The sequence below is a fragment of the Labrus mixtus genome, chromosome 20, assembly GCF_963584025.1.
Source record: "Labrus mixtus chromosome 20, fLabMix1.1, whole genome shotgun sequence".
In the NCBI taxonomy this organism is placed as follows: Eukaryota; Metazoa; Chordata; class Actinopteri; order Labriformes; family Labridae; genus Labrus; species Labrus mixtus.
This window is the reverse complement of record NC_083631.1, coordinates 2,507,201-2,524,731: the sequence shown is the minus strand read 5'-3', so window position 1 is coordinate 2,524,731 and position 17,531 is coordinate 2,507,201. Positions and strand designations below refer to the sequence as shown.

General features: G+C 46.0%; 1 protein-coding gene across 1 annotated transcript in view; it reads right to left on the bottom strand.

Moving 5' to 3' along the window:
* Positions 1 to 17,531, bottom strand: part of adgrl1a (adhesion G protein-coupled receptor L1a) — a 92,878-nt gene that overhangs the window by 31,360 nt on the left and 43,987 nt on the right. The window contains exons 3-4 of the mRNA XM_061026920.1: positions 6,421 to 6,634; positions 5,140 to 5,249 (exon numbers count right to left, since the gene is read on the bottom strand). Of these exons, the coding sequence (XP_060882903.1) occupies positions 5,140 to 5,249; positions 6,421 to 6,634 (324 nt within the window). The remainder of the gene's footprint in view (positions 1 to 5,139; positions 5,250 to 6,420; positions 6,635 to 17,531) is intronic.

Genomic DNA, 17,531 nt, shown 5'->3' with positions numbered 1-17,531 from the left:
ATGTGTCGAGAGAAGTCTGACGTCTCTGGGGAGCCGTGGGATACTGTCATGACACCTCGCAGGGTTTCCCCATGAAGAAAGAAAGAAAGAAAAAAAGAGAAAGAGAGCAAGGGAGAGAGGGATGCAATGAGACAAAGGGCGAGCAGAATAAAAAAACAAGGAGTGTTAGCAGCAGTAGCCTGATCTGTGTGGGGGGATGGCCTTGCATCTTGGCAGCGGGAAAGCAGAGGCAGCTTCAGTATCAGCAGCAACACTGATCATTTATCATCGGGTGCCAAGATCAAACTGGACAAACAACCTCCACGAAGACCTGGGGAACGGTAGCCATTCTCAGCCTGGAGGGGTAAACATGGCAAAGCTATGAAGGCCTCATGTCCTGTGAAGCTGGGGCAGAGGGGGGAAGAAAGCAATACACCTCCCAGCATCACCACCCCACAGTGTGTGCAATCATTAGCTCCAAGGTTAGGAGAGGGAGAGCATCCAGCATCCAGAGCTTTCATCCTCACTGAAACGACTACAGGGGCTTTACATTAGGACATCAGAAATCAGCAGTGCTGAAATGTATGGGGCATCCACTGACAGAAGAGGCTGTTTGCTAAATGCAGATCAGAAATTAGAGGCCTAAAAAGATGGCTTACTTAGCGTTATAAATGGACCAATGAGTACGTTTGTCCTAAACCAGGAGGAAAATGAAGTGTGTGATGTACAAAATGTGTATGATGCATGTAGCGAGAGAGAGAGAGAGCAAGAGAAAATAGAAGAAAACGTCTTCAGTGCTGCAGGGAGGGAGGAGAAGAAGAAGAAGAATAGGGTACATGTAGATGGAAGACTTCTGTTGGCACCATTTCTTCTGCTCTTGGTTGTCCTGAAAAATAGACACTAAGCAGAGAAACACACAAGATAATCACACATACCCAAGGACATACGAGCACATACACACCCACACACAAACACCCACACACACGCACACACACACACGCACACACACACGCACACACAGAGAAAAGAGACAGAAACTCATCAAACTGTCTTCACAGTGAGCTGGAGGTTAGTTTAAGGCCACCTTGGTTGTTTGTCTGATTCATTCAGCATTTCTCTTTCAGGGCCCTTTTGAGAAATAAGCCACTGGCCTCTCTCCCCTTAATCACTCTGCTCAGTGCTCTCTACAACCCTATCAATTACTCCCACACTAATGAGTACGGCTAGAAACGTACACTCGCCAACACACACACACACACACATCGTCAGAGTTCTGTGTAACAACTTAGCTTCCTCTGTCTCTTTACGGTGCTGAGAGATAGCATGTCCTCTGCAGCTTCTTCCGCCCTCATCCCTCTAAGTTTTCTCCCACTCTCATTTTACATTTTTCATTGCAAAGAGACATCCCTCTCCGTGGCCTGAGCTAATCCCCCTGCTTCTAATTCACCAAACATTTATGAGACGCACGTCTAATGGTGCCCCAATACATATTAATAGAATTTCATTTTTAGCTACCTTCAAGCGTTCCCTCTTCTGACCTGAAAACTTGTCATTCTACTATGTTGTTATTTTTTCTGATACCTAACTCCTCCAAACAGGTCAACTATCACTTCCAAATTGAGGTGAAAGGATTTAAGGATCAATTGTGAAAGTGGTGAATATGGTCTTACTGTGCCGGCTGAGTAAGCGCTTTAAAGCCACTTCTTCAGCTACCTGCAGTGTGCGTATTAACAAGATAAATCACAGCTGATGAAACAGCAGAGGCACAACACTAAGGGAAAATGGCTCTGGCATGGCTAGCATGCATGGCCTGAGCAGAGGGAGCATTAGTAGTCAATAATGATGTAGCACTGTGTCCTGGAGGAGGAGGGGGGGGGGGACAGGTAGAGTTCTCTCACAGGGTAGATTTACTTTGCTTCTGTGTGCGTCTGTATTAGGAGGGCTGTGTAGGGTTTCTACTGCAGTAAACAGCTTTTGCAGCCGTGTGCATGGATCTGTGATGTCTTTATTGAATCCAGCAGTTTACAGCAGGCTGTATCAGAGCAAAATGAGCGTTCACTTGAGCCCTTTCGTCTTTTTCTGTTCTGGCAGGCAAAAAAATGCTTTGTGTCAGGGAGACTTAAAGGGCTTTTTTTGGCTCGATGAGATATGAGTTGACTTGTTGGCCGATGTTGTATTTTGCCAAGGTGATCCCCCGCTCAACAACACACACACACATGTTCCGGCCCCTTGTTTGAGCTCAGCTGACATCAGTGTGTGTGTGTGTGTGTGTGTGTGTGTGTGTGTGTGTCAGCCCAGCTCTGCCTGTCACCTCGCCGTTTCAGGTGACTGCTAACATGGCGCCTGTTTGACACGCACATAGAGGACCCTGTCACACACAGACATCGCACACAACCGGCAACATGGCCTGCACAACATCTCATACGCTGTGACACCAACCTTTACAGATCATCTCTCTATTCTTCTCCTTTCTGTTGAGGCGACTGATGAAAAACACGCTTCAGATTTGGATTATGCCTGGCGTTCCTAGCCAGACGTGAACGATGGGGCATTACCAGAGCGATTAGCAGGAGCAAATTCAATTAATCTTGACAAATCTCTGCTGAGGCAGAACTGAGGAGAGCGACACCCCCTCCTTCTCCAGGTAATTAAAAGTGGCCGAGTTGAGTGGCGTGTGGTGCGACGGTGGCTAGGTTTCGGGATGAACAGTTCCAGCTCTGAGTCTGAATGTGTCAGGTCGTATTTATTTTGTCGGATGAGCACAAACACGTACAGCAGCCCACAGCGTGAGACGTGTTGTGTGTTCTATTTGTTTTTCTCTCTGTGTGGGTGTGTGAGTGAGTGTAGCACCGTTGTGTTTCTACAGCGGAGGAGAGTGACAGAGGACAGGGGTAATTGGTTCTTCTTTGTCACCTCAGACAGGCGGGACTTTTCATCATAGGGGGATCAGCTTCCAATTTTCTAAGCCGTGCCATAACTCAGACGCAATCAACAAAGTTTTTTTTCCAAACAGAGGGGGGGAAAAATGCAAGTCAGCAGTTATTTAATCATCCCTTTGATTGCTTTGCGGAGAAAGAACGAGCTCACTTGTCGCAGTCAGAGGGTAAAGGACAAGGTTAGTATGCAAGTCTGGTAAAACTAAGTAAGAAACTGCCATGACCCCTCTATGGACAAAACAACAGAGGACACCAATCTACAGCCCAGAACCACCAGAGGACTAATAACAAAGTCAAAAGCTTGTAGAGGGTCACTGTGTTTGCAGCTAAAGTCGACTGAAAGACAGGTGAGCAGAGGGCCGAGGAGACTGGAGGGCAGCACTTGTTGCCACTTGGAAGGCTAGGAAGAAAAATATTCACACGAGAGAATAATCCCCCATTGGCAAGAAAACTGAGCGAACCTCGTTTTATCTAGGACTGTGGCTGCAACCGGCATCAACAACGACTCTCACAAGGTAAACTAAGGGCACTGAGCAGAGCCAGGGATAAGACTGAAAGAAGTGTTTGGAAGTCCCTGAGTTTCTTCAAGCTCCTCTGTCAGAGCCGGATGCGTGGATACTTGAGAATAAATCCCACCTGTAAAAAAAAAAAAAAAAGACAGAGACAGAGACAGCAGAAGAAACAGAATAGAATGATAAGGTACAGTGGCAGATTGATGGACAGGGTAAAAATAGAAGAAAAAGAGAAATGGGGCAATGGTTGAAGATTAAAGACCTTTGAGAGTAGATGGGAGGTGACAGAGAGAAAAGCAGAACACAAACAGAGCGACATGAAAAGAGGTGATATCTACAGTGAGCGATAATAAGCAGTGAGTGTGTGAGAGACCGCAGAGAGAAGACATGAAAAGGAAAGAAGAAGAAAAGAGAAATGATGTTAGCAGCTTGGCGTCGACTGGAACCAGTGGCTCGCCAAAACATCTGTGCCTGAGGAAAAAGCAGAGAGAATCACACTGTGTCCCCACTCTGATCAATAAAACAGCCCCTCTACCCCAAGAAGACCTATTACTCCCAATTTCCCATCCCACCCCAACACCCTTAACAGTCCTCCCACCCCCTTCCTGCACCCCAATTCTGCTCCTGCCTGGCAGAGGGGGAGCGCCACTGCTCCTCCCCTCCAGCCAGGTGCTCCTGCACAGTGAGAGGATCAATGCTGTGCTCAGAGTATTAATACATGAGAGGGAGGAGGGGAGGCTGAGCGGAGATTTTCACATGGACAAGGATGAACACAACACATAGTATAATGCTTTCTGTGTCTGCTCCTTTAGCTGTGTGAGTGGTTTGTGTGTGTCTGTTTCAGATGGAGCGGGGAAGAGAGCAACCGTGTGTCCCTCTTTTGCCAGTTTGAGGTAGGCTTTTGTGAGCGTGCGTGCAGGCATGTTTATATGTCACACCTGCCACAGAGCTTTGAGCAGCGCCGTTAGGATGTCAGCCGTTACCATGGGGACACTCAAATGTGTGGTGCTCCAGGGCATGTGGTCTAAAATAAGCCTTTTGCAGTTTGTGTTGACATTCCTATTGTGAGGTGTGGCATACGCCCCCCCCCCCCCTCCCCACCTCACAATCTTACCGCAGCCAATTTTAATTTTTATTGGAAATCAGAGGGACAGCAAAGGTGTTTGGCAGCAGATAAAGGCAGAGGCGTACCCCTGGGTCAATCAGAGTACAAGTGTGGGGCGGTGTGTGTTCGTGTGTGTGTGTGTGTGTTACACTGCAGTGAGCGCCAATGAGGGCTGACCCCACATTTTCGGTGGGTGTGCGTCAAGTGCTTATCGGAGCCCTTGTTTGTGGTGCACTTTCCCCCCATGTGAAAATCCCTCTCAGCTACTGGTGCTTCGCTCTGTTGATGAAGAAAAAAGGTTTAGCGCTCTGTGTGAGTGTGTGTGTGTGTGTGTGTGTGTGTGTGTGCCTGTGTGTGTATGAAGGAGAAAGAAAAGAGAGATAGAGACAGAGAGAGAGAGCAGGTGAGGATGACTGTCTGTCCTGGTTTGTTTTGCCAGTGTCAAATAATGACAGAGGGAGCAAAGTGTGCATTTGTGAGTGTGACAATGTCATTTGTCGAGGGCTTCTGGGGGTTGCAAAGGGGGGGCAGAGGGTTCAGGGAGGGTTGGTGAATGGGGTGAGGGGGGGAGGGAGGTGGGACTGGGTGACAGGGTCTTAGTACTCACTGTAGGGGACACACTCGTACTGGATCTCCAGGTACTTGTAGGTTCCTGGGCAGGGGTCTGGGAACACATCTGACCCCGCGACCACCACACACTGGGTGCGGTTATTACACCTGCGAGGGGAGAAAGAAAGAAAGAAGAAAAAAGGAGTAAGTGAAAAAGAGTGACATGTGCTGTTGCAAGAAAGACGAAGACAAGTGGATACAAACATCTTCAGGTGCTGAGAGAACGGTACGGAAGGGAGTAATTTTACACTAGACTAGATCATGTGACAGCAGCACCCGCAGGGATGTGGGAAACAGAGTGGGAGACGGGGAGTGAGGGAGGTGGGAAACAGAGTGGGCAGGGAAGGAGCTCGGGAAGAGGAAGGGAGAGGGCGAGTGACGTAAGAGGCTCCTCTCCTGGGGGATTGTGAGTGAGAGCAATTAGAGGTGAGAGAACAGGGAAGGACGACGGGGGCTAAAGCAAATACTCCACACACCACACGCAAAGGGAAAACATTCATATGCACATAAAAACCTCCATCTTAACCCCATCATTACATGCCGTCTCACGTTTACACCCCCGTACACACAGAGAGAGAAGAAAAGATACACATCTACACACACATACTCACTCATTCTCATCACATAATCCTTCTCTAGCCTGCTTTTAGCATTTCTCCCCGGTGCTGTCTTTACTCCCTTCATGTCTTAAATCATCTATGCTGAACTCACTCTATCATCCCATCATTTCTAGCTGTCTCTCTCCTTCCTTTACTCCCTCAATACTCTCCTCCACCCCCCTGCCACTTTCCTCCCTCCTTTTGCTCTCTCCCCAAGCTAGCACCCCGTGCCTCCATTACATGCGTGATGGATAGCTGGGAGAGCGCTTCCATTGATCTGAGCTCAGAGGAAGCAGATGCTGAGCCCGAACACACAGAGCAGCTGTAGGAAGCCCAACAAACACTCTTGAAACAACCCAAGATTAACACACGCGCACACACACACACACGCACACACACTCAAGCACAAATGCACAACTAAAGACACACTCATACAGTACACACCACTGTTCTCATGCACGCCAAAATGCCATGGCATTCTTCACAGAGCGAGGAGGCTGACTTGAGTTTTTCACACAAGATATAAACACCTCAGGAGGAAAAAAAAAAGCACAATATTCTGGAGGAATTTTGTTGTGAAATAATATCTTGTTTCCTCTGCCAATAACAGGCACTGACTCTGTACACTCACACACACACACACACACACACACTCGAGATCCAAACAGATCAATAGTTACCTCTGTGACATTATCTTGAAGGCGTCCGGAAGGTAGCACTGCACATTCTCCATCTGGAAGGGGTCTGCGTCACAGATCTTGTCATCCGTGCGGCCGTAGTTGGCCGTCTCGATCATGATTACATCACTTCCAGGGCAGCGCAGCTCGATGGGGTAGCCTTCGCAAGCCAGCTCTCGACGCATCAAGCCGAAGGGCATCATTGACCGGCTCAGAGCTGGAGTGGAAAGGGGGGGAGGGAGAGGCAAAGTTATTGATAATTCAATGAACCTTAATACTTTTAGGAGGCACTTTATTATTGGACCACATTGTAAAGATGATGTGTAGTATATGACAAGAGCAGGCGGAATGAAAGTGGTTCCAATTTTCCTCATGTAAAGCACAAATTAGCTGCTATCGACTGGCTTCAACTGAGCAGCCGTAATATTTCAGCCCTGTTGAGCCAAAGCCTGGCAGTCCAGTTTTCACATTGGAAAATGACAGATCACATATTGGCACGAGGGATTTGCATCCACACCAGCTTCTCCAATAAAACATTGCACCACTTGTGAAACAAACTGTGAGAGTTCCAAATGTTAACACACTCCTACACACAGCCAAGCAGCAGCTTATCACACTGATCCCCCACCAGAGAAGAACTGTGTGTCCTTCCCTGCATCTCTGAGTGCATTCGACCTCCAAGATGTGTCGGAGCAGCACCTTAGGATTCACTCTGAGTAACACAGGAGGTGCTGATAGAAGAAGCAAAAGGAGAACTAGTTTCCGTGTGTACACCTTCACCTCTTTTGTGTACACCATTTGCACACCCACTGCTGTTAATCAGCCGTCTGAGTGGCCTGTCAGTGTAGTGCTGTGGCCAGTAGCGGGGCTCTGTGTGGAGAAGGGTCAGCAGGGACAGCGAGGTACTCAGGGTTAATCGCTGAGCCTGGCTGAGAGGCATAAAAGAGGGCTGCAAAGAGGCGCTGAGAGAGACACTCGCTGTCTCTCCAGCTCTCTCCACAACTGCATACTTTTCAAACTGCCTCCACACACTAACCCTCACGCACACAAAAATAACAAAATGGCTGCCGGCTCTCTTCGCTGCCCAGGTGGAGGCAGGGGCACAAAAACCGAATGGAAGTAGAGAAAGAGTGAATGATCTGGCGGTGAAGTCGTCCTCTGGGGTTGAAGGACAGTTTCTCTGTGCAGAGACTCATGCTGGCGGCTGTGAGGGGGCTGCTGTCCATGGTCCTGAACTGACTAAACTTCTTTTGGGAAATAACAGCCAAAGGGTTGGAGCCATATTAGACACTAGGTGCTGTCCACTGTTCTGAAGGAGCAGCTGGCTCTCACTGAGCTCCTCTCTGCATTGTCAGTTGGGAGAGAATGGCAGATTCTAAGCTAATGGTGGGCTTACCGTCTGATCTAAACAGAGCAGTACTGGCGCCGCTTAAGCAGGCAGGAATTTAGAAGTTCTTTATAAATTGAGGCTCTCACTGCACAGACTTTTCTCCTGCCAGACGGGCAAAGCAGCAGACAAGGGCACTGAGTCAGCCCTCTCCCCCACAACTGTTAGTGCTGAAACCCACAAAGCGGGGCTGTTTTCCCTTCCTGACACTGAGCAAGTACTGCTTAGGTTTCAGCCGCTGTCCATTCAGGAGGAGTGCCCATCTGGGTCAATGTCAATGTCAGTCATCCCAGACATGCTCTGCAGCGGTGCGCTACATGATTCACTGCCATTGGACTTGCTCATGTTTCTAAATGCCACCCATTTATGCGGCGAGGACTTGAGTTCAGTTGTGTAACTAACGCCATTAAGGCTGAATGACTAGCACAGACAGACTTCAAATCTTTTATGCCTCGCCAGCATGCAGTGCCAGTGCCAAATCACAAAGGCCTCGATGCAAAAGCGCATACTAATTAAAGCACACGGCGATGCAAACAGCAGGCGAGACCAGACAAACAGATCCGCACACACACATTCAAAAACCCACACAAGCAAATTAGCACGTATAGAGACATACTGAGCAGAAAAATGTGCACATTCACAGTCAAACACACACATGCTTACAGTATACACACACCAACATTCCCGGCTTCACAGTGGGATTACAATGCATAGTGTCAGTGTGTGGCCTTGTTCTCTTAACTACCCTGCGGTGTAAGTACACAGCAGCGTACAGCTGGCCAGTCATTAGAAGCACACAGAGAGCCGAGGGGAGAGTAAAAGTGAAGGGGGCCACCAGGAGGGCTCACACTCAGTCCACTTACACTGTAGACGAACACAAAAGGAACAATAACCCCTATCAGAGGGGGCAGAGCAAATGTTTCAAGATACTTAACATATCAAACACACTCTTTAAGATATTTTATTCAAGGCCAGCTACTGCCACGATGCTGTGTGCTAATACAGAGAGCTACGTGTAAGGCCTCAGCTTTTTGGCCAACAGAGCTGTTGATTTACTTGGCTGTGTTGCCTGATTAAGGACTAGTCTCTTTCAACCGTCTAGTTAGTTTGAGATTGATAAGAGTGCCATTTCATTGCCAGTAAAGCTTATCAGTTGTGTTTTCTTGGATAATTTATGCCTGTTACCCCCATTGTCTGGTTTATTACCTGGGGTTTGCAAGAGAGAACTAGATTTGTAGTCAAATGAGCTAACTGGTAGCAAGACGGATGTGTTTTGCGAAGAAAGCCTGATTATAATATAAGACCACTGATGTTTAAACATCCACAGTGCAATTTAACACTGAATGTGATATATGAACCCAACTTTTTTTGAGTGAACCATGTCCAGGCCTGGCTGTTACAGTACATATTTAGCCATAATTGAGCGCAGCCATTATAGAGGTAGTGTACTCAACAGTGGCAGCAGCCATGATAACTAGCCTATTTCTGGCATCACTGCCGATATCTACTTCCTGATTATTGTCTCTTATTTTACACCCACACATTTCACACCCACGCTCCCACTATTTGACAAGTTCTTGGTATAAGGTGGAATTCACTGAGTAGGAACAGCTGGATGAACCTTACTGGCTTATGCAGAGTTTTTGAAAAGGCGTATTAAGAGGAAGTTCGAAACTTAACTTCAGGGACTCAGTGTCTGTGTGTTTGAGAGTGTGTGTGTGTGTGTGTGTGTGTGTGTGTGGTTGTGTTTGAGCCAGATGGCCTGAGGCCTAGCTGGAGCTGTGGCTGAATCTGAGCTGAGATGAGATGAGCAGAGGATAAGCTTGGACTGGCCATGGGCTACGATTGTCCTTCACTCTGCAGGAATCCATTAAGGTTTCAGGGTCTCTTCAGCCAACACACACAGACACACACGCATACACACGTGGCCATTTAGTCTTGGCTGTCAGGCTCATAATAGCAGGATGACAAAGTATCTTTCTCAGCAGCCATATGTAAAGGTGGATTTAATCCCTCACTGTGATACTGTGACTCATCTCCCTTGGTATATAAAACTGTGTTAATATCTGTCATCCGCAAGAAATGGTTACCAATTGTCACACATGCTGATAATTACATGAGCCAATTTGATAATTACACAAGCTGATTAACAAAGACGTTATGGCGAGCAGAAGACAGAGATCTCACATACACACAAACACACACACACAACAGACAGGGGCCTGGTGTCACTCCAGGGCAGCTGGTGTGAGGGACTGAAGCATTGGCTTCATATTAGGAGCTCCATACAAATTAAGAGCAAGAGAGGGAGCTGATTGGATTTGACTCATTATCCCCATACAGTAATTAAAGCCTGAGGGTGGATACATGCTGGGACCCTCAGACAAGAACATCGTTTTGCAGAAGCCAAGCCAGTCTTTGCACATACTCGTTCTTTCTCCAACACAACAATTCAACACTTCTAGACATGAACACACACCTGATATCATATAATAAGGAAAAAAAGACTTGACCTGCAGTCAAGCGTTGTGAGCAAAAATGCAAAGTTTGAATCTGGTTTCTTGTACTAACAAAACTGACTTGGAGACACTAGGATTTCACTTTGTATTCTTTCACTTTGTAGAATTCTAAAAGGTTCGAGTAGACAAGGATTTCTCTTCATGACCAAAAACATTCCATCAGCTCTGTGCTTTCAAAAAGCACTCTGTTTTCAATGTCTCCAACAGTTTGACCTTGGACTGTGTCAGACGCTCTATGGTGTATTTTCTCAGCGATAATTGAAAGAGGAGGTTTGGCCTTGAAGGTAGCCAGAGACTGAGATAGCGACTGTGCAATTGAGTCACAATAGAAGATTATACCCGTGGAGCTCTGTGGCCCTAAGGCTGACTTGTTAGCTGGATGGCTGACTGTCTTTTGGGGGCCAACGTGATCAGCTCTTCTTTGCCCCTCTGTCTGTTCTAGCAGTCATCTCCTAATGCTACTCATTAGCATAGCACTGAGACATAGTTCCAGAGAACATTCTTAACAAGCACCATAGGTAGTTAAAAAACTGGGTATGCTGCAGATGAGGTTGGATTCCTGTTATATCACCACCCTCAAAGTGAATTTTAAGTGGCATCTAGGCTAATAGGTGAGTATGCTCCTTTTGCAAAGAGATCACAGTGGAATATTGAAAAGATACTGCACACATCTGCATATGACCTCAAATTCAGCTTTGGCTGAAAAAAACTAACTCCCTCATGATTTCAGGTTTGTTCCTAAGTAAAGACGGTGAAGAAGAACAAGTAATTTTACAGTCATTGGACAGAACTAAGAGGTCTCAGCGATGGGAATCCCTCTCTGGCGGAGAGTCAACCCCACAAATTTCTCCAGTACTTTATCAGCTTAGCGCTGTATCTTAGCGACTCACTTAGCACCGTGAGTTAGCGTAATGACTTGCTGGAGCATGGCCTGTCACCACCAGACAAGCTGAGGCGATGCGGCCAAAACTGTCACATCCAGACAGCCTTCAAGCTGAGGGGTTGTGACAAAGTGACATCCTGAGACAAACCTAAAGGCCTAACATGAGGGGGCAGGGGGTGGGGGGCTGCTTGTGGGACAGTGTGTGTGTGTGTGTGTGTGTGTGTGTGTGTGTGTGTGTGAATGCAATGGGGGGAAACATGGCCTCGAAGCTAGGATGCTATCTCATCTCCTCTGACTCCTACGCCTGTCTCCTACAGGCTATAGAGACAGAGGAGATGAGATGAGAAGCGACTGTGTGTGGAGTCACCAGCAGTGCTATAAGGTCAGAACACAAAGCAGCGCCAAAATGACACACATCCACTGTGATGGAAGCGAGTCAGGCTAACACACAGGGAAGGGGAGATGGAATGCCAGAGTGAATTAGAGCATGTAACAATAAAAAAAGATAGAATCCGTCAAACTAGATGCTGGTAGAAGATGAACACGATGACCGCTCTTTGTGGAGGCACAAGGTCACAGGACATAAAAGGAAAGAGGCAGAGAGATTTGTGGGAAAAGAGGAACTCCACACTGGCCCAGTTCTCTAAATTAAGTGAATTACAGCGAGGCCCTTAACATTACATCATTCATAGCCGAATTAAACCTGCCCTTGCTGGAAATGGGATACACACATACACATGCATTTGTAATGATGCACACACACCAACATTCTTGCAGGCAGACACACAACCGCCTTAACCCTCATCCATCCTCATCCTCAAGAACTCAGTGCGTGTTGACAAACTTTGCTGTGGGGAGAACCAGCAGGCATAGCAGGGAGATTAAGACAGGCTGGAGAAAAAAGCAACTGAGACATAGAACAACACACACACACAAAGTTGAAGAGGGAGGCGAGACGGGACGTGCTCATACTGTCAAACCACTTCATTGCTGGCCCCGGCACCTAATTATGCAATAAAAGTGCCTCAGCGGGAGGAAACAGCAGAGCCCAAAATAAAAATCAGCCTGCCTAAAAAGTAGGAGATTCACCCGGTGTAAAATATCCTCCATGTCCCAAGGGATGGGAGCTGTGCTGCAGGCCCAACGCAACTGTATTTTTTCTTTGTTTGCAGCACACATCACAAGAGGCAGGCCAGCATACTGCGAGTAGGACCGAGATTCATATAAACACTGTGGTGGAGTGAGGATGGCGATGCAGGGGAAAACAGCCACAGGGATAAGGGAAGGATAAAGGAGAAACAGAGGAAAGTGAGGAAGGTAGTGAAAAACTCCAGAGAAGAAAGTGCAAAAAAGGGAAAATGAGAGCGAGAGATAAAATGTGAAGGAGAGAAAAGGAGAGAGTGAGAAGTGTACGGCCTGCTGTCAGAAAGATGTGTGTGTGTGTGTATGAGACTTGTTAGAGAAGATGAGTGCAAAATCCCACCCTGCTACTGCATTAGACACTTAATTAACCTCTTTTTACGCTACGCCAAAGACTTGGATTCACGGACAGAGTTTATGTCAGTTAGATTTTGCATGTTTAAGAGATATTATATCTTTGTGCATGTATGTTATGTATGTCGATAGTATGGACAGAATGTATAGTGCTCCTGTTCTTTTTTATGTTAATTAATTATGGACTGAGCTGAAAAAAAGGACCTGCCGTGGGATGTAAAAACTAGGGATGGGTACAAATAATAATTGTTGACATTATTCAAGTAACATTTCATTTCTCCTCTTCGCACCAGTTGTTTTAGGCACATTAATAGTTTAACTGAGTTATTGTTGCATGTGTACTTGAACTTTCTGGGTTTGCCTAACTGTATATACTTTGTAAGAAAACAATGAATGGTACACAGAGGTGTATCTTCTCCAGCTATGGCTTCAGATTTAATCAACACACACATGTGCACGGCGAGCCGAATAACAGCATCAACAACTGCTTTACGGCAACTATGGTTACTCTCTAGAGACATATTACACCAAAGGCAAGAGCACTTAAAAAAAACAAAAAACATAAGACACAGATAACGTGCAGTGCAATATATGTGGCATTTAATTTGCATATTGTAGAAATACTAGTTCCATCTTAAAGCATTAACCACTTGATGGAGAAACCAGCAAAGACAGAAAGCAGGCAGTCTCACGTTTCATCAATTGCTAACCCTGTTAGCAAATGTCGTTGTGATGATACCACAGCGAAGATGATCCTTACGTCCTGACAGGCGAATAAAAAAATAACGGTGACTGGAGTTATGCCCCCATTATGTTTTGTGAAAGGAGAAAGCTTGATGGTGTTTGTCGAGTTGGAGTACAAGCCACCACCAACAGCTACGAGCTAGTGGAAAAGATGAATGAGGAAAGAGCAGCGGAATCGAGCAGAAGAGCAGAGTGTCTGTTACAGACTTGTAGACAGCTCTCTTACCATGAGTAATATGTTACATACACTTGTCTCTTCATTCCAAACTGGCAATTGAAGACCGCTGTCCTACAAACACACAGTACAGATGAGCAACACCGCAGAAAACATGGCGGATCACCATGTCTGTGCCAACTTTTTTTTTTTAATTTAAGGTAAAAAATATATAGGCTATAAGCGATTACTAGAGTATTTAAATTACTGTAAATTCCCATCCCTAATAAGAACACTGAGTATGTTTCCTGCTCTCTTTTTGTTTTTTTCTTCCTAACGTCAGCATCATCCCTCGATCCCTCGTCCAATTTCATCCACCCGGAAACTCTCTCATTTACCCTCCCCAGCCTTCCTCTTCACCCTCCCCACATGTTCTCCGTGTCTTCATTCCTCCCTCTTGTCCTGACCTTTCACCTCTTGTTTTTCCTTCTATCCTTCTCATCCCTTTCTTCTTCTTTACCCACTCTCCCGGCTCTTAAAGCCTCTCCACTCATCCATCTCTCTCCCAGCGTTTCTCTCGCTCCGCCTCTCTGCTCTCTCTGCCCTTGGCTGCCAGCCGTAAGCTGCTGCTGGTAATTATCAATCTGCAGGCCACAAACACATGAGAAGCAAATGAACACACAACACACCTGTAAAATACACTCCTGCACCAGCAGTGTACATACACACAAACACACATGCATTACACACTCCTTCATGGTTACAAAGCGTCAAAGTTGCACTGCTGGGCCCTGAGAGAAAAGAGGAAGCTATCACATGACTGCACAAACAGGAGCATAGTCCCCAATCCTTCATGTAGGAGTGTGTTTGCAGTACACAGATCAATGTACACAAACTAACATACCCGGACGCACACTACTACAAGCAAACGCAAACACATAAACAAAACGGGCGCACACAAACACACGCTCGCTAAAACTGTGAACGAATGAATAAACAAAAAGGCACAGCCCCTGTATACAGGCACAGACACATGAGAGCGGTGTGCGTCATCTTCAAAGGAGAGGTTTGAAAGAACACACTAGCACTCCGCCCCGGCCTCTCCCTCCGTCTCCCGCCCGTCCCAGACTACCAATATATGTTCAAAGGCCATCCATTAACCTTTCACTCACACAGGCCTCTCTGTGATCTACTGCTCTCAGCCAAGGGCTTTGAAGAGCACAGCAACCCCCAGCACCGCAGAGGGAGCGACGGAGGTAACAAACGAGAGAGGAGAGAAAGACAGAGAGAGGAAGCAGAGAGTAAAAGGAAAGAGACAGGAGGGAATGACAACAAGAACATGTGTGTGAAGATATGTTGACAGATAACAGGCAGAGATTAAGGAAGAGAAAACAGAGCTAGAGAAGGAGGTGGACGAAATGTTTAGAGAGGGAAAGATTGACGAGCATAAGGGAATAAGAAGAAGGTCCGAGAGAGAGAGGGAAAAGCCAGCGAAAAGAGGGAGGGTTTGGGATAAGCCGGACATCACGATGCAGAGCAGGAGTAATAGCTGAGGGGAGAGAAAGTAAAGAGCTTGGGTTAAAATGAGAGGCGAGAGTCGGTAGTGAGAGGAGTGAGAAGCCGGAGCTATAGCTAATAATGTGGAGAGGCAACAAAAGCTTGAGAAAGCACACGAAGCAAAGAGGGAGAAATTAGAAAACAGGCTTACAGCAGCTCTTTATTGCTAAATCCAGATGATGCGCAGCGATATTCACATGCTACTAGATTAGCAATTAGTGTCAGCGAAGCCTGTGGATTTAAGCTTTATGGCAGAGAAAGAAAAACATGATAAAAAAAGTATTCAAAGGTCAAATTAAGACAAATTGGAGAGTTAACTTTTCTCCATAAACACACACATACCCAGCCTTTTGATGGAGCAGATCTATTGAACACAAATGCATCTGAAAGTGATTTATACATCTGTATGTATTCTGTATATTCAGATGAAGCACATTTTCTTTCTTTCCTCTGGAACCTTCTTTTTATGTCGAGGGAAATTGGGCCATTAAAGGCAGCACATTGTGTACTTTCTTATTTGAGAAAACAATTCTCCGGATGCTTCCCATATCAATGTAATGCAGTATTAAGAAAACAAAATAGTTATTATTTCCTGCTCTTCCAGGAGTATGCTCTGTTTTTCAGACCGGTTTGAATGTGTGGAGCTACTAAGATTACAAAACAAAAGTTAAAGCAATGCAATATGCTGCTCAGCAAATTACACTACAACTAGAAACCAAGTGCGTATAGCAAGGTTAGTGGCGCTGCAGCTTTATTGCCTCCCTTGAAATATTATTGCTACAAGTCTGTCAGAGGATCAATTCCTATGAATTAATGAGTAGGTAGCAGTTTAGAAATTATCATTTTAATATCAAAGTATTGGAGAACTGAAAGTCTTCCCAAAAATTCAATATTGGAAGTCATTTCAGGTCAAGTATTTTCTAAGATCTTCACTCAGAGTTTTAAAGCTAGTGTTGAGCAACACTTAAGACCTGAAATAGCTGTCAGCTCAAGTCATAAAGTAACATCTGGTAGGCAAAGGCTTAGTGAATTGTTCATGAGGTACTTCATGAAACATAACAACCAAGCTCTGCATTATAGAAAGCAAAATACTGCATTGTTATCAGTCCCCATTCAGACATTCTGTCACCATCCAAGGACAGTCCAGAGACTAAAGCACTTTGTAGAGAAGATGTGTAGAAACAGCTCGTCCACCAGCCTTAAATAATAACTAGTGTTCAGGGAAAAAGGCACAGAAGAACAAAGCTGGGGAGAGGAGGGGAAGACAGATAAAAAATGCCTGCGTGTGCACTAAAGGACCAGGGGCCTTTCCAAGCGACTGATCTGAGAGCAAAGGCTTAAATACAGGGGAGATGAGAACAGATTCCACCAGTCAGCTGGCACTGCTGTCCTCATATGAGTGGCACACACGCACACACACACACACACACACACACACACACACACAGGCACACACGCACGCACACACACACACACACACACACACACACACACACACACACACACACACACAGACAGACACACAGGCACACACACACACACACACACAGACACACACACTTGTAAATTCTCTCACACGCACACTCATCTGAATATATGACATACATAAAAGTAAAAAAACAATGCAGACTTGCAGAAACACAGCACAATGCACTCATGGACACACTGTAGACACATACTGTATGTAGGCACCCATTTTCATACAGACTAGAATAACTCCCAAGTAGTCTTTTAATGGTGCAACTGCCACCACTGGTGCACATAAATACAAGCACTTACACTCTCACACACACACACACACACACACACACACACACACACAAACAGCGATGCTTTTGCTGTGCTAAATGAAAAGCTCCGTGTCAGGGCTTCATCACGTACGGCGCAGCTGCCTGCAATGCCTGCCACATTAAGCAAGCCTAATGGGCTTCCAGAGCAACAACACTGCGTATGAAGAGTTGTACATTCTGGAACATTCTGTGGAATCAGCGGGACATTCTGTTTGTTAGAGTGCACGTGTCAGTCTGTCTGGGAGCATGCGGGGTTGGGCTGGTGGGATTTTTGCATTCTCTTCCAGGTACAAGGCTATATTTGTGTATTACTGGTGTGACTTTGCATTCCTAGTATGGAAATAGTATGCATGGTTACACAAAGACGAATGGAGAGAGATTTACAAAGATGGAGTGGGCAGGTGAGTGAAATTGTGGGATGGAAGCTGGAAAGAAGTACATGTTCAGAGCTCACGCTAGCTAGAAAAAAAATCTGTGTGAAAGCTGATTCAAGTGGGGAATAAATGTGTGGGTTTTAGGGGTAAATATTAGAAGGAGCAGAGTGAGGTTAAAGCTTGGCAGATTAGTTGGGACACGGAGAAGGAGC